We start from the raw sequence: 20,162 nt of genomic DNA, 5'->3' as shown, positions 1-20,162 counted from the left end.
ACCTGTCTAGATCTTTGCTTGCACCTGGTGGAGTGACATTCTGTATATCCCAAAATAATGAAAATAATTCCAACAGCAAATGCTTGGCCTATCACTCATCCTTTTAATCCCACATCCACCACAGGAGTGGCTGAAGACCCATCACCCTCATTCATTAAATTAATGGAGATTGCTTATCTCCTAGAACTGGAAGGGACCTTGAAAGGTCATCAAGTCCAGTCCCCTGCCTTCACAAAGCAGGACCAAGTACCATCCCTGACAAATTTTTGCCCCAAGTCCTCTCTGCAAGAATTGAGCTCACAATCCTGGAGTTGGTAGGCTTATGCGCAAGCCACCGAGCTATCCCTCCCCCCAATAAGGTGATTGTTTGGCTTCACCCTTATCATTAGTAATTTCTATGAGATGGGTCTCATTACCAGCTAACAATGCCTTTAACTCCAATCCTAGTGGGGAAATACTGACCAGAATTACAGGAATCGCACTGGAACCTCTTTTGATTGGTTGCCACACAAAATTGGCCATTCCAGAGTAGGTCATCCTCTCCATCTTACTTTCCCGTTTGGTCAGCCTCACCAGTGACACATTCTCTGACGATGTCAGCTTTGGGGTTGTTAATGGAACAGACAGCCGCCAACTGTCTGTACATCTCGTTGTCTGAGTCACACACTGGTACTGAGATAGTGAATGAGACATACAAGGAGCAACACATGTGGATCACTTCTTTTCTGACTTTTGAAAACATCTGGGACAATACCAACTCCGCAAATTGTTCATCTTTGATTAGGTGGGATTATAATGCTTTCGTTATTGTGTTGACTACACATTCCACAAATAAAGAGCAGAACATTTTTTTTCCTCAATATTGATCCTTGTACTGAACAGGCTACGTCTAGACTGACATGATTTTCCACAAATGCTTTTAACGGAAAAGTTTTCCGGTAAAAACATTTGCGGATAGAGCGTCTAGATTGGCACAGATATTTTTCCACAAAAGCACTTTTTGCAGAAAAGCATCCGTGCCAATCTAGATGCTCTTTTCCGCAAAAAAGCCTCAATCGCCATTTTCGCGATTGGGGCTTTTTTGCGCAAAACAAATCTGAGCTGTCTACACTGGCCCTTTTGCACAAAAGCTTTGCGCAAAAGGACTTTTGCCTGAACAGGAGCAGCTTAGTATTTCCGCAAGAAGCACTGATTTCAGACAGTAGGAAGTCAGTGTTCTTGCAGAAATTCAAGCGGCCAGTGTAGACAGCTGGCATGTTTTTCCGCAAAACCAGCTGCTTTTGCGGAAAAACTTGCCAGTCTAGACACAGCCAATATTTTTAAAATCCAACCAGTTCTGAGGCCACACTCAACTGGCCAAAGAGCTGCACTGGCCAAGCCAACTAGCCACACTCTGCTTGCCAAATACCTGCATGTGGCTAATGGCTAGCATGTTGGACACCACAACAGGCTGATTAATTTAATGTTGTGTCTCATTAACCAGTTGGGTTATAGCATGCACATTCTAAACTGTAAATTGCTCTTCCTGTGACCGTCCCTTGATTCCTGGTAGCACTGGGTTAACTACCCGGTTCACTTCCTCTCGTAACACATGATCTTTATGTTTTTTGAATCTTTCCTTCCCAAAACTGCCTACATGCCTGGCAGGCAGGAGGGCTGTGGTTGTGACATGGCAGCTTAGCTCCTTGGATGCTAGGGAAGGGTGGAGACACAGCATAGCAGCCTGGCTTCCTAGCCTTCAGGGAGGGCTGGGGCTGCAGCACTACAGTCGGGCTTCTTGGCTGCCAGGGAGGGCTGGAGCCCGGGCCACAGCATGGCAACCCCAACACTCCCGGTGGCCAGGAAGGATCGGGCTGGGGGTGGGTGGGTTTTGGCTCCAGGGGTGGGACTGGGGTTTGCTTTCTCCAGCTGGGCCTTAACCCTCCACTCGGAGGTCATGAAGGGAACCGGAACGGATTCCTTTGGGCTCATGATTTCCCTCCCACGACACGCTCCTCTCCCTGGGTAGGGGCATCAGGTTTGCTACAGAGCCATTTCCTCGGCGTGCTGCAGCTGGAGCTGCTAACGTTGAGGTCGTCATCCAGGTAGGCACAGTCGGCTCCTCCTTGTATTTCAAACCTGCAAGCCAGAGGCAGTAGGAGCGAGAGTCAGTGTGTGCCAGGCACAGACCGGGGGAGACACCCCAGGAGAGGGAGGGGAGCTACCGCACTCACAGCCCCTCAGGATCTCCCCCTCTCTGCACTGCCCCAGACAGGAGGGGAGGTGAAAGCAGCCAGTGGGGTATTTCCATCAACTCCCACCCAATGCAAAGAAACAGACTCACCGATGGTCGAACTCGGTGCCATTGACCCATCTCCAGACCCCGACTGCGTCCTTCCGGAGGCCGATCCAGTGGTCCAGTCTGCCTGGGTAGGGCAGCAGGGAGCGCTTAGAAACCCAACAAAACCAGCTGTTAGCCCAACTCTGCTGCTCCCCCCCTCTGGCAGCAGGGGATTTCCAGAGGCCTCTTTCACTGTTACTGGGTGAAGGAATCAGATCAGTATTAACCCTTCAGCCGACCAGGTCCTGGGGCTGTGGCACATACTGGGTGAAGCAAGGTCACAATCTGCCAAGTGGCCCCTTCTTGGGGTGCAGCAGGTCCAGAAGGGAGAAGGAGTTGCGGGAGGAGGTGTCATGGCTCCTTCCCCACTCTGGCATGATAAATGCAGAAGTTGGGGCCAGCAAGTGTACCCCAAAGCCTTATCTACCAGGCTTTGGTATAAAACTTCCCCCAAAATCTTAAAACCCTAGATTTTGGGAATAAAACTTCCACTGCCACCACCCAAATATTAGGGGAAGATCATTTGGGAAATCTCACCCCTATTATAAAAATCAGGCACACAATTAACCAATGCCAGGTTAATAAAAATAAAAGAAAATCTTTTATTATTACAACAATATTCCTGTTGCAGCATAAGGATCAGATGGGAAGGTAACAAAATATATTCATGGAGGAATTACACCATGGGCTAGAACTTAGTTAAAAAGAAAAACCAAACATCTCTTAAGCAGTGCCATTTTTCAGATCCCATAACCAACCCTTAAAACAATAAAGCCTAACGAAAGTACCTAAACTTTACCCTACTTACAGAAAAAGAAGAATTGTTTCTTGGAGAGAGAGAGAGACATGTCTGTCCCCCACTGTAGCTGCAGAGGACTCCCCAGAGACAAAAAAGGAGAAAGGAAAAAACCCAAATTCATTTGTCCCAGTTTGAAAGTCCCACCTACATTCCTACAGGTCACTCCACCTGGCTAGGTGTAGTTAACTCCTTAATCCCCAGGGGTACGTCTAGACTACAGAGTTTTGTCGACAAAAGTGGACTTTTGTCGACAAAACTATACCTGCATCTACACTACCGCTGAGTTCTGTCGATGTAATGTCGACAGAACTCAGCAGTTTTGTCAACGCTGGTAAACCTCATTTTACGAGGCATAACGCCTTCTGTCGACAGAAGGTGTTATTGCATGTAGGGTTGTGTCTAGACTACAGGGTTTTGTCGACAAAGCAGCTTGCTTTGTCGACAGAACTGAATGTGTCTAGACGCTCTTCGTCGACAGAAGTTTTGTCGACAGATACTGTCGACAAAACCCTGTAGTCTAGAGGTACCCCAGGATGCTGGCTAACCCTCATAATCCTGACAGGAGGGCAGACAGACCCCTGCCACCAGGGCAGGGCAGTGGAGGGCAGGGAGCACAGGGCAGGGTGAACTGTCCCCACCCCAACCATGGGGGAACTCTGGGGCTTTGCGGAGCTGGGGAGCAAGGGTAAAAGTAACACATTTCATTCAAGCGCTGTCTCTGTGCAACCTCCACTTTGGGGAGGGGGTCAGGGCAAGAAGTTGGGGAGGGGGCTAAGATAGGACCCTACCTAGTGCCTGCCCTAGGAAGATGCAGGACCAAGGACAACCCCCGCTCTCTCCTGCCACCCCAGGCTCCATCTGACTCCACCTCTTCCCACCCCTGCTCCATCCCCTCTTCCAAGACCCTTTTCCTCAAGTGACAGGGCCCGGGAGATTACCAGGGTTTAGGGGAGGACTGGGACTGGCAACAGGGGATGCTCCACCCCTGCATTCACTGCGGTGCTACGAAATAGCGTGACCTGGCCCCAGCCCAATGCGCTCCCTCCAGCCCAGCTCCCAGGCACGTCCCTCAGGGGAGTGGAGCAGTCTGGGATGGGGATGGCCCAGAACACGGGCATTGCAGGCTGCAGCCAGGGCCCCAAGCTGAAGGGGCCCCAGGCACCAGTCCCTAAAGCCCATTTCTTCATCGGGCCTTACTGCTGGGCCTGCAGCTGGCTCTGCCCTGCACAGGGGGAGTCTCAAACTGGGGCTCTGAGCACGTTCAGAGTCAGGGAGCCTGGAGCCCCAGGACCACCCAAGGTTTGACTGCCAAAACCTCACCAACTCTGGCCCGCCCAACTCCCCTTTGTCCTTCAGGGGCTGGGCCCAGCCTGACTCCAGCCCAGCCTACGGTGCCGGCGATCGCCAGGCTTTGCACAAAGCGTCCGTGCGGCTCACCAGCTGCTGCAGACTCTCAATCGCGGCCAGGGAGGCAGCGTGTGAGGAGCAGTTCTTCTGGCTGTCGGTCCAGTTCCCTTCGGCATTCGAAAAATAGTAGAATTTCCCCTGGATTCTGATCCAGTTCTCTGGGCACCCAGGAGAAGTAGGGGGGCAGGGAGGAGGATGTTTAGATCTTTCCACTAGGAGAAAAAGAGAGAGAGAACGAGAGAGAGAGAGAGAGAGAGATCATTCCCATCTCTCAGTGGAGAACAAGCAGGCACGGGAGCACAGGGACTCTGAGAACAGATCAGACCCGTGGGTTACACGGCTGCTCTCTGAGAGCTGCCAGCACCTGCTGCTTCATAGCAAATGGCAACACACACAACCTGGTAGGTGGTGAGGGGACAGCCTGCCCCAGGGCACTCTGCCCCCTTCCCTCCACCATGCAGGCCTCAATGCAGAAAGGTTCACACAGAGGGGTGACTGGCGTGAACGCACATGAGGGGAGGGGGGACAGACCATGTGACCCTCACCCAGCCCAAGGAAGAGACAAATCCCCTGCCCCCCAGACCCTGCCATTCCCTTCATCTGCTCCGCCCTCTGCTGCTCCCAACCTTGCCCCACCCCTTCCCTCCCTTTGCTCCGTCTTCTCCCTCTTCCCACCAGCCGATGTGCCCAGGGGACTACTGGCCAGGGTTCTGGTGCCGGCAGTGGTGGTGTGGCCTGTTCTGTTCCCTCAGTTGTGTCACTCTGCTTCCCGCCGGTGAGCACATGGGCTATCCTGACCTGCCCCTCTGTAGGGTTGCCAGATGGTGGAAACAAAAATACTAGCGCCCCCTCCCTCCCCCCCCCCCAAAAAAAACTAGGAGAAAATTCTGTTGAAGGGAAAAAAAAGGGGGAGGGGGGAGACCAAAGTCATTGGTTGGCAGACATTTTGTGCCGGCAACCTTGAGGACCTGGGTAAGCATAGGGACTGGGGTTGGAGGGCTGGGGGTGTTGGGAGCCGGGGGAGGAGGTGGAGGGAGGCCGGGCACTGAGTGTTTGTAGGGTTGCCAGGTGCCCAGCATTTTTGCCTCCTGGCTGGGGAAAAAAATCTGAAAATATTGAACATTTTAGGTGTCTGGTATTCTCTGAATTCTTTTACCGGACAGGAGGTGAAAGTACTGGACTGTCTGGGTGAATACAGGACACCTGACAACCCAGTAATGCCCCGGGATAGCAGAGAGAGCTGGGGCTGGGTTGCTCCATTTCCTCTGTCACTGCTGGTGAGTGTGGTGTGTTGGGGGCTGATCCTTGTTGCTGGTGTCATCCTCCCTTCCCCACTAACTCCCCCATGCCCAGGGGCTTTGGCCCCACCTGCTGCTGGTGGGCCCCTTGTTCCTCCCACCCATGGTGTTGGGTTGCATTTCCTCTGAATACAACAGAAGATTAAGAGTGGTGCAGTAATTCAGCCAGTTCCATGGAGTGGCCACTAGGGGGAATCAGACCCCAACAAGTGGACGTGACCTGCTGGGCTTGCTGCTGCTACTGGATTTGCTGCTGCTGGGCTTGCTCCCAAAGACCATTTACACCTTAAATCAACTAGAATTCTTTGAGGGGGTCAACAAGCATTCAGACGAAGGGGACTGGACGCGTCTCTGGCTGGAGGGAGGCCATGCTGCCTCACCAGACAGTGGTCGGACCAGTTTGGGGGCCTAGGGAACCCTGCTCCAGGACTGGCCTACCAGTGGGTAAAAGCGGGGTCTCTGGCCTATAGCCCAGCTGAGCCGTAGTCTGAATGTCCAGATCCGAGCCCGAAGCAAACCCCAAAAGCAGTTCAGGGGCTCAGGCCTGGAGTCAGGCTGAGCCTCAGCTTAGAAAAGCCGCACCCTTAGTCAGGTCTCGGGGGGAAACCTGCCCCCCAAGGAAAGAGGTGGGGGGGACGCAGGCCCACCCACTCCACTGCGTCCCAGCCCATGGCCCTAACAGTGGCAGTGCGGGGTGCCACTGGGACAGTGGGGATCCTGACCGCAACACACAGACCAGTTGACGTCCATTTCCTCAACCGACCCAATGTTGGCTGTCCTTGGGCTGCTTCCCACTTCTCCCACCTACCTGCCTCAGCCTCTGGTTCTCAGGATCCGCCAGGGACAGTGGGGCTGGCCGTGTGTCCATGGGCTCCAGGTCGGGGTTGATCAGTGGTCCCCACAGCACAGGCCAATCTCCTGGGTCTGCCAGCAGTTGGGGCCACCCAGGCCAGTCTTCAGGGCATGTCAGCAACTGACATGCCCCTTACCAGTCATGGGGGCTTGGCAGCAGCCTAGGACGCCCAATCCAGTCTCCTGGGCCCGGCAGGGGACCTGACGGTACCTGCCTGTCCTCCCTTCTTGGGTGAGGCAGCCGGACCTTTCTTCTAGGGCGCTCGGCTGGAGCATCTGGCTGGCTTGGCCGTTGGGTTCCAACTGAGCGCTGAGCTCCTTTTATACTCCCAGCCCCACCTTTCTGCTTCCTGTGGGTGAGGCTGGGTTGCTCTGGCCAAGCCCACTTAGGGAGAATTTCCTTTTCAGGGTCAGCGGGAGCCCCACGCTGACTCACTACAGGGATCCAGGGGATATAATGCATTTAGATTTCCAGAAAGCCTTTAACAAGGTCCCCCCCTTAAGCAAACTAAACTGTCATGGGATAAGGGGAAAGGTCCTTTCGTGGACTGGTAAATGTTAAGAGACAGGAAACAAAGAGAAGATATACATGATGGCTGCGTCTAGACTGGCAAGACTTTGCGCAAAAGCGGCCGCTTTTGTGCAAAATCTTGCCGCCTGTTTACACTGGCTGCGAGTATTTGCGCAAGAACACTGACTTTGTACTCTACAAAATCAGTGGTTCTTGCGCAGATACTCTGACTCTTCCACTCAGGGATAAGCCCTCTTACGCAAGCATTCTTGTGCAAGAGGGCCAATGTAGACAGACAAGTCAATTTCTTGCGCAAGAAAGCCCGATGGCTAAAAAGGCCATCAGAGCTTTCTTGCGCAAGAGAGCACCTACACTGGCATGGATGCTTTTGCGCAAAAGTATTTGCGCAAAATCTTGCCAGTCTAGATGCAGCCAATCAGTTTTCAGAATAGAGAGAGGTAACTAGTGGTGTCCTCCAGGGGTCTGACTTTGGACCAATCCTAGGCAACATATTCATAAATTATCTGAAGAGAGGGGTAAACCGTGCAGTGGCAAAATTTGTGAGTTTCTCTACTTTGCAAACCTTTACCTTTATTTTCAGGTAGTAACTGAACAAGAAATTCAGAATCTCTCCCCATTTTCTTGGTTTTGGCTACCCCTTGTATCAGTCATATCTTGGTTTATAAGAAGATATTGAACCTCATAAAGCATTGAGATACCTTAAGGGTTACATGTTGAATACCAAAAGCCAAGCAACACTAGTTTCCTTTGTCTGGCAAAAAGTGCCTTGTCACTTTTACAACTTTGAATGAATTGGCTTTATTAAAAACCAAACCAAACCAAATCATCTGAAGCCTACAAAACAGAGTTTTACAAACCTACAAAACAGAAGTGTTTAAGGAGGTCTTAAAAATCTCACAGAGATGCATACACGCATGCATTCTCCTTTATTTAATCTCCTTTACACTACTTTAATTATTTTTACACAGCTGTGCATAGATCGTGCACATTTTATACATTTGGGTGGTCAAGTCTCAATAGAAACCCTTTCTGCTCTTTTAGCAAATTTAACTAACGTGTCCATAGTCAAATATTAAATCAGATTGTCTCTATGCCTGGTTTATTTACAGACATTTCTTTGGAAAAGTGTCCACTTTTCCTTTAGAAAGGCTGCAAAGAAACCAAGAATTCTTTTCCTATCACGCTTTTCTTCTTTTTAGCATTTTTTACAACATTCTGATGTCTCCATTCCCTCCAGGCTCTGCAGAGTTAACATCTCGCCCTTTTTCCTTAAAATACTTGCTCATCTCCAAAAGGAATAATTCTTTCATTCAGATGTTACCACTCCACATTTTATTCCAGGGATTTGAATTTCCAATGCCTGGACTTACTGCTTTCCTTTACTCCTGCCACTGTGCTCTCAGGACTCTGAACCTGTTTTCCAATCTCGCTAGCTTCCTGCCTGCTTGTCTGGGCCTGATCCTGATCCTGCTTTCTGTGCTGATCAGCCCCTTTCCACGGACACTGGCTTTGTCCCACTATCAATTTACAGGAGGGTGGGCTCCACAGCTACCCCCCACGCCTCCGGGTCCTTTAACATTTTAAATGTCTAATGTTTATCAACTTCTCATCCTAGTTTAACCAATTAGTTGTTGGGACTTACTAATAGTCAGTGCTCGCTGAGCCATGGTGAGCCCTGCTCACCAGCATGCGGAGATCACCCGAACTCGGCTCTTCTGGGTTGTAATCCCGGGGCGAGTAGATTACATAGATTGTCGAGACCTGCTAATAGTTCTTAACCTCACTAACAATATTTTCAGCACACAGTATACAATACAAAAACCGCAAACCTGTACCACAGGCCAGGAAGGGGACCCTCAACCTGTCTCAATTTTTATCCTTGAAAGAATTTCATGGGATATCTTTCCAGGGTGAGAAGGCAAAACACCACATTTATTGCCATCATAACATTATTCTGGTATATGCATATTCACACACACAGGCACACATATGCCCACATCCTATCTTGCTGTTGCTTAAAGTTCCACTACAAAGCTTCTGTTAATACAAACTTTTAATTCGTCATATTTTCTTTATAATAGAATCTGTATTCTAATTACTCCTAAGAGCAGCGGTGTGATCATTCTGAATCACAAGGATCCATCTAATCTGTGTCTATGTTAATGTCAGATACAGACACATGCAGTGTCCACCTGATGCATCTTTAGCACGGGCCTAGAAGACTGTTTCTCCCTGCTAACCAGAGAAGGGTGGCCAGCAAAGTTAACGCTGCTTAACATTTATTCTCACACTACCCATTACGTACATCAGACATTATAAAACTCTCTTGTCTACAAGAACCCAGGAGTAGGCACTGCAAGGGAGGGATAGCTTAGTGGTTTAAGCATTCACCTGCTAAACCTAGAGTTGTGAGTTCAATCCTTAAGGAGGCCATTTAGAGGTCTGTGGTTAAAAATCTGTAAAGGATGGTAGTTAGTCCAGCAACTGGACTCAATGACCTTTCAAGGTCCCTACTACAGATAGGAGATAGTCATCACCAAGGCAGAAAGCACCATGCTCCAAGACTGAATCTTCAAGGGGTAGGAACTTACCTCCCAGAGCTACTGCTAAAGCAATAATGACAACCACTGCGGCCCCAATTACACCTGCGAGGACACCTGGATGTTTCCATAGCACAGGTTGAGCCCCATTATCTGGAAGATAAAACCCATCAGTGAGACCAGAACTGTTGCCATGGGGCTCTGATCTGACCCACCCCATTCTTGATTTCTATAATGGTTCTGTCCCTGCTCTCTACACACTCAGGCTGCAAAGGAGACTCTCACTTACTCCTGCGTGGCTCAGTGAGGGGGGCAGGACAAACAGTCTGGCTGTGTCTACACTGGCCAGCTATTTTGGAAAATCAGCAACTCTTCCGAATAACTTGCCAGCTGTCTACATTGGCCCCTTGAATATCCAGAAAAGCAGTGACGATCTAATATAAAATCGTCAGTGTTTTTCCGGAAAAACTATGCTGCTCCCATTCAAGCAAAAGTCCTTTTCCAGAAAACTGTTTCAGAAAAGGGCCAGTGTAGACAGCAGATATTTCTTTTCCGCAAAAAAGCCCCGATCGCGAAAATGATGATCAGGGCTTTTTTGCGGAAAAGCGCGTCTAGATTGGCCACGGACGCTTTTCCGGAAAAGCATCCTGCCAATGTAGATGCACTTTTTCCAAAAATGCTTATAATGGAAAAGTTTCCATTTTAAGCATTTCCGGAAAAGGGTGCCAGTGTAGATGTAGCCTCTGTGTAATAACATATGGGACAGAAAAGGCAGCTGGGACTGTTGGCTTGCATGGCCCGTGTTCGCCCCCTGGCGTGGCACTCTGGATGCACCTCTTTTCGATTCCCTCTTGCTGTAATAGCTGTTACCAGATTTGCCCGTTACTTTTGGGCATGCTTCTTTATTAGGGTTATTCTTCAGGGGGGCAGGGGTGTTATAATTCTATTAATGTGCTGCTTGTGTTATTTGTGTTCCCACGGGGGCTGTACTTCTCCCTTCTGCCAATTCCCTCCCAATGGGGCTCTCCTGCAGGTTCTAGGTTCCCCAGGGCTGGGCTCTTCCTGCACTAAAATGAGAGGAACACACAGACACACCTACTACCACAGCAGTCTGAGAGGTGGGTTAATCAGCACTCAGCAGCTGAGTCCTTATCTGTCCCTGGACTCAGCAGGCTGGTTGCACAGCAATGCCAAGTTGTGACCCTCCTGCGCCTTTGGACTCCATGGGCTAGTTCAGGGGTCTCCAAACTACGGCCCAGGGGCCGGATGCGGCCCGCGAGGCCCTCTCATCCAGCCCGTGGAGACCTTTTTGGATTCAAAGGCAGAAGAAGTGAGATTGTTTCAAAACCCATTTGAAGCAGATGTGGCCAGTTGCCCAGATGAACTGCAGCTGGAAGTCATTGAGTTGCAAGCAAATGACCTCCTTAGGGACAAGTTCAAAATAGGACTGGTGGGTTTTTACCAGTTTTTGCCCAAGGAAGACTTTCCTAATGTCAAAACTTTTGCATCAAGGTACCTTTCAATCTTTGGAACAACATACCTGTGTGAACAAACATTTTCAAGAATGAAATACGTGAAGAACAATTTGAGAACAAACTTGTCCGATGATAATCTCAGGTCACTGTTGATGTTAGGGACAACAAATCTAAAGCCAGAAATGTCTGCTATTTTGGCATCCAGGAAACAATTTCACCATTCACACTAATACAGGTGTTCATGTGTAGTGTATGAATGTGTTATTAAATAATAACTGAATAAAATAATATTAAATAAATAATTAAAAACAACATCCATGTTTTGATTGTTTTTTATTTGGACCTCAAGTGTGTAGTCGGCCCCCGAACTGCTGTTTGATAGTTAATGCGGCCCTCGGGCTGAAAAGTTTGGAGACCCCTGGGCTAGTTTAACAGCACTTTAAGTTGCCACCCTCATAAGCCCCCAGGTTCAGCACCTCCCTATCCCATTCCCACACCACAACCACTCTGCAGATAACCCCCTTGGTGAGCAAACCCCACAGGATTTTTGGGTACCATGGGGGCTGTAGCTTAGATGCAAGGAACATTGTTGCAGCGTGAATGGGGAACCCAACAACAGCCCTGGGGAGGGGAAAGTGAAAAGCAACCAGCTTAGCAATGAAAGTTGTTCCTAGGTAGTAACCGTACAAGGGGAGAGAAACACACGCACCAGTTACAATATTAAATCTAACTTAAATCTGACTTTACAAACTCTAAGGCTGAAAAGTAATAGGTGTAACGGCATCGCGCAAGAGGGGGCAGTGTAGACTCTTCTTCTTGTGCAAGAGCCTCTTCTGAAAAAAATGGTGGCTCATTAAGTATGCAAATGAGGCTTGGCAATATTCCACGCTTAGCCTTATTTGCATTTTACTCGTGCAAGAAGCCTCGAGTGTAGACATAGCCTTGGAGTGCCAAAGTGGGGAACAGCCTCAACACCTGTAAACCCCCCTCATGCAACACAAAAGTTACAGTTGTTGGGAAATCATGCATTGTTATTTAGGGAACATAAGAAAGAAGGGTCAGAAAAAGAAATCAGGGCGGGAACAGAGAAGGGACAGCAGTGTATTGCAAGCCCCCTGTTCAGTAATCACGCATGCATGTGAGACTGACAAACAGCCTCTTGTGCTGGGGCACATCCCTGAGAGAGGAATGTGAGGCTCCCCTTAAAATCAACCCTAACCCCTCTAGGGTCCCTGGGAGAGGAGGCTATGGAACTTAGCGAGAAGGGAATGTGGGCTAGCATGCGATGGAAGCGGTACCTGTGAATCTGGCTGTCATATGAGTCTGCCATGCATGTTATCAGCTCCACCATGGCCGTCAAGACTTTCTTCTGTTCTTCATGTCACGTTCCCTGCTTGCTTTTCCCTGGTTACTCCCGGGCGCTTTTTTTTTTCCCCCTTCAACAAATTTTTATCAAGTTTTTGTCTGGTATTTTTTTAGAAACCATCTGGCAACCCTAGCTGCTGCTGTCCCTGCAGCACTGGGCCTGGGCAATTATCCCCCTTACCTCACCCATCAGCGAGGACACGTTTTCCTACAAGTCTGAGTCAGTCTCAGCCCAGAGCCCCACAGAGATGGCACTGCTGCGCAGCCAACAGCTACAGCCGGGGCTGAGGCACTCCTTGCTCCGTGGCTCCAGCACAACCCGCCCAGCAGTGGGCAATTCCCCACGGGCTGCATGGCCAGGGTGGGGTGTTCCCAGCTGGCAGGGCGCTGGGTGGCGCAGCCAGGCACTGAGTAGTTCATTGCTGTTTCAGAGCAGGTCCTTTTGACCACAGCCTCACGCGCACAGTGCCCATTCTGCCACACAAAGGCCCCTCACAGAAAATGTAGGCCGCCCACACACTCTGAGAAAGCATAACTTGCAAGTGCACAATGCAGCTTTCAGTGAATGGAAGTGATGCCTTGTAGGCATCAAAGAACAGGGAGGTGAGCATGAGAAGAGAGCACAGCTGCAGAGATAGATAAGACTCTGTTGGCCGGTCCTTGAAGTAGACATAAGGAGATAAGACAACTGTCACACACACTGACCATGCCCACATCAGGCACTGTCCATGGGGCCACCAGGCGGGCATCATGAAAAATCCAATAGGGCAATATTGCACATTACCAGCCTATCCGGCCCTGCCCAAGAACAGACCCTAATATGGTACCGGACATCAGGTTATGGTATAAAAACCCTCAACCCCTTTGTTCCGAGTGTTGAGGGCATGTGTCTTTTTTGTTTGCCTGGCTGAAGGATTGATCACCCTGAGGCTGTCTCCCCACTCCTCCAAGTTAAACACAGGGGTGCACGAGTCCTGAGCATGCTCCGAGTTCTTGTGTGTTTTTATGCTGTTACCGTTGCTGGATTTGGAAGTATCACTTAAATATATTAGTTACTGGTTTGGTTAATAGTTGAATCGTGATAATCTCACTGGCTACGTCTACATTGGCCCCTTTTCCGGAAGGGGCGTGGTAATTTTTGAAATCGCAATAGGGAAATGCGCGGGGGATTTAAATATCCCCCGCGGCATTTAAATAAAAATGTCCGCCGCTTTTTTCCGGCTTTTAGAAAAGCCGGAAAAGAGCGTCTACACTGGCCCCGATCCTCCGGAAAAAAAGCCCTTTTCCGGAGGATCTTATTCCCTTTTCCGGAGGATCTTTGAAGTAGGAATAAGATGTTCTCAGGACTTTGTGGGGAGCAGGATGGGGGAAAGGGAGAGAGAAATAAGTGGGATGGGGGAAGTGCAGCCGGCATCTCAGGAAGAGGTTCTGGACGAGCCAGAAAAGGGGCGGCCGCCTGGGGCTCCAGGTTCTCCCCCATGCACAGAGGGCTGGAGGCGGCTGCAGCCAGAGGGGCGCGCAGGGACCTGAGATCCGTGCACCTGCCTGTCAGCACCAGAACGCAGCTGGGCGGGTCCCGGCACCACAGCGACCTCTAGCGGGCCCGGGCGGAACTGCAGCCCCGCCCCTGCAAGGTGCGTTTGTGACAACGGGAAATTCTGCCTTCCCCCAGAGGCGCAGTGAAAGCGCAGCCCCGTCGTAGCAGACCCAAAAAACCACGCACCGACCCCGCCCTCGCTACCCAGCCAAAGAGGGGAGCAGCTGGGGCCGGGCGCCCCGAGATCCGCCGCTCCCCAATACAGCCCCCCCCTCTGTGTGGGTCTCGCCTCCCTCCCTGCTGGTGGGGCAGCCCCCCAGGCCACGCCCGCCCCAAACGGGGCTCAGCCCCCGGTAGCTCGGTCCCAGCCCCAAAAACAAACAAATCCCCCCCCCCATTATTCTGGGGCTCCCGCGATCCCCCCCCCCCCCCGTGAGCCCCCTCCCAGTAAATCTCTCCTCCCCCACCCCGGGGCTGTGTCGCGCTGCGCTCACCGCTCCCTCCATGGGCGCCGCCGCGCCCCAGCGCAAAGCCGCGGGGCCGAGGGCAGCAGCCCCCGAAGCGGCCCGGCCGGAGCGATGGATCCGCTCCGGCATCGCTGCCCGCGAAATACAAAGAAGCTTCAGCTGCTTATAGTGTTGCGCGGCGGCCGGGAGCTACGGGCCCCCCTGCGATAGCCAGGCCCTGGGGGAGGGAAGAGGGGGAGGAACAGGTCCGATCGCTGAAGCCCTTGGGGCAGAGGAGCCGATGGGATCTCAGAGATTTGCACAGGACCCTGCCAGGACAATTTAGGGGCACGGAGCACGCTAGTAGCTCTGCGGAAACCCCGCCCGTCGCCCTGCCCACAGGACGCGTCAATTTCCGCTGCCTACATTTTACAGCTGTGTTAAAAAGGGAGAAAAGGGACAGAGCAGAGGACGCGAAGTCTCACAACATGTCCCACTGTGTGTTCTTTTTGCTGCCCTGGTTCCCTGAGTTGCACTCCCCTGCTTGCAATGATAGTTTTGCTCCTTGGCAAATAGTATCAGAGGGGAAGTAGCCCTAACAAAAGACAGGATTATGCAGCACTTTAAAGACTAACAAGATGGCTGTGTCTAGGCTAGCAAGTTTTTCCACAAAATCATCTGCTTTTGCGGAAAAAACTTGCCAGCTGTCTACACTGGCCGCTTGAATATCCACAAAAGCATTGACGATCTCATGTAAGATTGTCACTGCTTTTGCGGAAATACTATGCTGCTCCCGGCAAAAGTCTTTTTCAAAAAAATTTTTGCGCAAACGGGCCAGTGTAGACAGCAGAGATTTGTTTTCTGCAAAAAAGACCCGATCGTGAAAATGGTGATTGGGGCTTTTTTGCGGAAAAGCGCATCTAGATTGGCCACAGACACTTTTCCACAAAAAATGCTTTTGTGGAAAAGCGTCCTGCCAATCTAGATGCTCTTCCAAAAATGCTTTTAACAGAAAACTTTTCCATTAAAAGCATTTCTGGAAAATCATGCCAGTGTAGACTAGCCGCTGGTTTATTAGGTGATGAGCTTTCCTGGGCCAGACCCACTTTCTCAGATGAAACTGTGGAAGAAAATTGGCATGAGCATATATACCAAAGGGATACAATAAAAAAAAATGAACACATATAAAAAGGACAAATCAAATTTCAGAACAGAGGGGAGATGGGGGGGGGGTGAGGAGGAGGTTAATGTCTGTGAGCTAATGATATTAGAGGTGATAATTGGGGAAGCTATCTTTGTAATAGGTAAGGTAATTAGCATCTTTGTTGAGACCCTCGGTGGTAAAGTGTCAAATTTAAGCATGAATGACAGTTCTGAGCCTTCCCTTTGTAGTCTTGTGTTGAAGAGTCTTTGATGCACGTGGTGAGGTCGTTGAGACAATGCCCAGTCTGGTTGAAATGGCAAGAAACTGTTTTTTCTTTGTGACACTGTCTGATAGCTGTTTTGTGGGCATTGATTCTCTGGCGAAGTGTCTGAGACGTTTGTCCAATGTACATAGCAGACGGACACTGTCAGCACATCATGGCATAAATTATATTTCTGGATGAGCAGGAATATGTGTTCTTGACCTTATGAGGGTATGTCTACACTACCCCGCTAGTAATGTAGGCATACCGCACTTGCAAATGAAGCCCGGGATTTGAATTTCCCGGGCTTCATTTGCATAAGCGGGGAGCCGCCATTTTTAAATCCCCGCTGGTTCGAACCCCGTGTAGCGCGGCTACACGGGGCTCGAACTAGGTAGTTCGGACTAGGGTGCCTAGACCGAACTACCGGTACACCTCATTTCACGAGGAGTAACGGTAGTTCGGAATAGGAACCTAGTTCGAACCAGCGGGGATTTAAAAATGGCGGCTCCCCGCTTATGCAAATGAAGCCCGGGAAATTCAAGTCCCGGGCTTCATTTGCAAGTGCGGTATGGCTACATTACCCTCCTAGTTCGAACTAGGAGGGTAGTGTAGACATACCCTAACTGAATAGCCCTGTTAGTCTGGATTAGCAAAAGCCAGAGGAGTCCTGTGGCACCTTATAGACCAATAGATTTCTTGGAGCATAAGCTTTCCTGGGCAAAGACCCACTTGGTCAGACACATGTAAGCTTGGCAAATGTTATTTCTGTTGCTCGTATTACTCTGTACAGGTTCTGCTGCTGGGCTGTGTTTTTATTTTGATAGCTACTGCTCAACAGCCTTTAAGTACATAGTAGTCACTGATTTTCACAATTCTTTCTGGCTACATCTACCCTACATCTACCCAGAACACGTGTTCTGGCGCAAAAACGTGCGGAGCGTCTACACGGCACGCACGTTCTTGCCCAAGTAAATTTACAGTAAAGCGTTGGAACAGAGGCTAAAATGGCCATCAGATCTTTCTTGCGCAAGAGAGCGTCCACATTGCCATGGATGCTCCTGCACAAAAGCACATGGCAGTGTGGACGCGCTCTTGCACAAAACAGTTCTTGCACAACAATCCCCCCCAAGAAAGACACTGGTCCATCCAGTAAAAAAATTCAGAAAATACCATGTGAAATGTATTTTCTGTTTTTCCTGGCTTGGGTATTTGCCAGAACATGTGCCTGGAGTATGGACACTTTTTTTTTTACACAGGTCCTGGGAATTAAAGGGGCCGCAATTGTTTTTAGGCCCCAGTCAGTTTCCTTTTTTTAGCTCAACAAGGGGTTTTTTTTGGGGGGGGAGGGTTTCTCAAAAATCAAAAGGGGAGCGTGATGCGACTAGTTTAATGGTTAACTGACAAACATCAGCTTTTCAGTTCCTGTTATGGAAACACAGCTGGAAGCCAGAAAGCAGCTGGGGCTCTGTAGTCTAAAGCTTATACTGCAGTCTCTGCACCAAATCCAGCATTAGGAGCAGGACCAAGAGCTAGGAGCCAGCATGCACTTATACACCAGACAGTATTATATAGTGATTTTGTGAAACGTTTTCTTCAAATAAAACTTCTAAGTACCTAATACTTATTTCCTGTATCAAGCCCCAGATAGTGAGGAGGCTCCCGGCTTCTCTCTTCCCAGCTGCCCTGGGACCTTCCTGAACCCCAAAGCAACCCCCCCGGCAGTTGGGAGCGGTGTCAACACAGCTTCAGCTTTCTGGAGGCTGTGCCTTGTTTTGCCTTACAAACCAGATGCCCCATGCAGGGGAGCAAAGAGAATTGGGGGCCAGTCTGCTAGGCTTTCCCGCTGCTGCTGGTTGGTATGTGTGGGGATGAGGCAGGGCCAGTCCAAAGCAGGAGAAAGAAGGATCCGGGGTGGGGGTTGTCCTGAGCCTCACCCGGCGCGCTGGGTCCTCCCTAACCAGTTGCCTCTGCTTGGAGAGTACCCTGATCTAGGCTGTGCATAGGGTTACCAAGTGTCCAGTTTGGAACCGGACGGTCCAGTATTTGAGCTTTCTGTTCGGGAAACACATTGAGACAATAGAAATGAGAATATAGAAATGTCGGGTATTTTCTAACTCAGATGGAATGTCGATTGTGATGTCATGGCAAGTGCGTCTGGTATTTTTGTTGAAACCATCTGGCAACCCTAGCTGTGAATGATAGGACACTGGGAGGAGTTTGCAAGCGCTTTGGCCCACAAGCTAAAGAAGAGTCAACAGTGTAAAACTGCTGCCCAAAAAAAAAAGTCAGTAAGAGATCTGATCAATTAATTAGGACTCAAATGTGTTTTTCTTGCATCGTTAGCCCCTAGATTAGGACACAAGTGAGAGGGTAACTCTTAGCTCATCTCAACCTGTTTCCAATTCCAATTAAAACCAGGCCATTGAGAAGGGCGGCAGCAACTGTATAGTGTAAGAGAGGGGACTCCTGAGAGTGCAGGAATAAAAAAAGTGTAGGCTTACCCAGCTCCAACTGTTCAAAGAGCCTATGATGGAGACACCTCTGCTGAAAGAGCCTCGTTCCCTGAGTGTCCAAAACTTATCCACATATTGACTGGACAATCTGGGAAGCTATTCAATCAGACAGTAGTGCCCCATGCTAAAGAACACTTCTGTCTGGGTACGACCCGTCAGTATCCTTTAAAAATGACAAGAAGTCCCGTGGCACCTTATAGACTAACAGATTTATTAGAGCATAAGGTTTCATGGGCAAAGACTTACTACGTCAGATGCATGACAAACTGGGTCTTCGCCCACGAAAGCTTATGCTCCAATATATCTGTTAGTCTCTAAGGTGCCACAGGACTCCTTGTCGCTTTTGCAGATCCAGACTGACACAGCGACCCCTCTGATACCAGTATCCTTTAAGTAGCTGTAATTTCTTTGCTGTTGCCTCCTTAGTACAGTCACATGGCTCCACTACTGCACATGCTAGAATATCCGCTCTGCTTTGCATTATACTTTTATTCCTTTTACTCATTTTGGAAACCAGTAGCATTCATTTAAAATATTAGACAAATACTAAAATACAAACTTCATTTGTTTAGGCTATGTAAAAGGGAAATGGCCAGGGATAAGTTGAATATCTTCTGTTGCAAAATTCGAACTTGTATCGATAACTAGATTGTGGGTAGCAAAGGCAGCTGCATTTTCCTAAGACACTTCCTGTGCAAAGCAAAAAGAACAAACATTGCTGGTTTCCTTTACTGGGTCTGTTTGAAATCGCAACTATCTTGAGGCTTAGTTTTGGAACCATAATGAACAGCAACCCCAGAGTTTGTGACGGTGATTGGTTAATACAAACATGAAGGTCACAATATTAATACTTGGATTTCCTCTATGGGTGTTACCCTCATTTTCTAATGCCTCCCACTTACAAGTTCACATAGAGAGAATGGGGTCACTGGTAAACAAGAGTTTGCTTTCCCTTCTATGCGAATACTAGCTGCAGCCCAATGAATCAAAAGGATTAGATGTAACTTTTCTAAAGAGCTGGTTTTTAACTTTAATATTATTCTGATAAAAACCAATCCCTTTGCCCACCACTTATTTTCTCCAAAATGCTCAAATGTATTTCCCCTAGAGGTTTTAGTTAGTGAGCTTACTGTGAGCTGCTAGTCAACGATACGGGAACCTTTGGCTTCCTGTTGACCTAGAAATGATAACTAAAAAGCAGTGTCTGTCAGTCTGATAGAGTACAACATTTGGAAGAGCATCTGTATGGTTGAGGTGGGTAGAGGATAAGCCTTTCCTATCTTTTGGTAAGAAACCTTCCCTCCTCCCCTTTCAAATAGTTTGTTTAACCATTTGTATGCAGTCTAATTTCCTGGATTGTTAACTCCCTGCTCTTGGTAGAAGAGTAGCTTATACAGCAGCTCTTAGGCAGCTTCCAGTTCTTCTCTTTCCCCCAATAAGCTGTAGCTGTTTGTGATACCAGGTAAGTACCAACACCAGGTAAGTACCAACAGTACTTTTGTACCATTCTCTGGTCTTCTGTACTTTCCCTGACTAATGTCTTACCCCTGACATTAAACACAGGATCTTGTGAGCACTGCCTGGCTGTTCTTTATTCGTGCTTGTTCTACTCACCAGGATTCCCTCTAAGCGTCACCTCTGCGTGGCCATGCACAACAAATTTGAGGCC

At 49.3% G+C, this 20,162-nt stretch overlaps 1 protein-coding gene across 2 annotated transcripts in view; it reads right to left on the bottom strand.

The window, feature by feature from the left end:
* The window catches only part of LOC102452171 (C-type lectin domain family 2 member D-like), a 51,237-nt gene extending 36,252 nt beyond the window's left edge, over positions 1-14,985 (bottom strand). Inside the window, exon 1 of one of the 2 annotated variants that reach the window (XM_075914107.1) lies at positions 14,620-14,985. In XM_075914107.1, the coding sequence (XP_075770222.1) occupies positions 14,620-14,721 (102 nt within the window). In that variant the 5' untranslated portion in view covers positions 14,722-14,985. The remainder of the gene's footprint in view (positions 1-14,619) is intronic. The other variant, XM_075914106.1, reaches the window with a different exon arrangement.
* Between the last annotated feature and the right edge of the window lie 5,177 nt (positions 14,986-20,162).

This window comes from Pelodiscus sinensis, chromosome 32, assembly GCF_049634645.1.
Source record: "Pelodiscus sinensis isolate JC-2024 chromosome 32, ASM4963464v1, whole genome shotgun sequence".
NCBI lineage: Eukaryota > Metazoa > Chordata > Testudines > Trionychidae > Pelodiscus > Pelodiscus sinensis.
The sequence above is the reverse complement of the archived record's forward strand: the minus strand, read 5'-3'. Positions and strand labels throughout refer to the sequence as shown.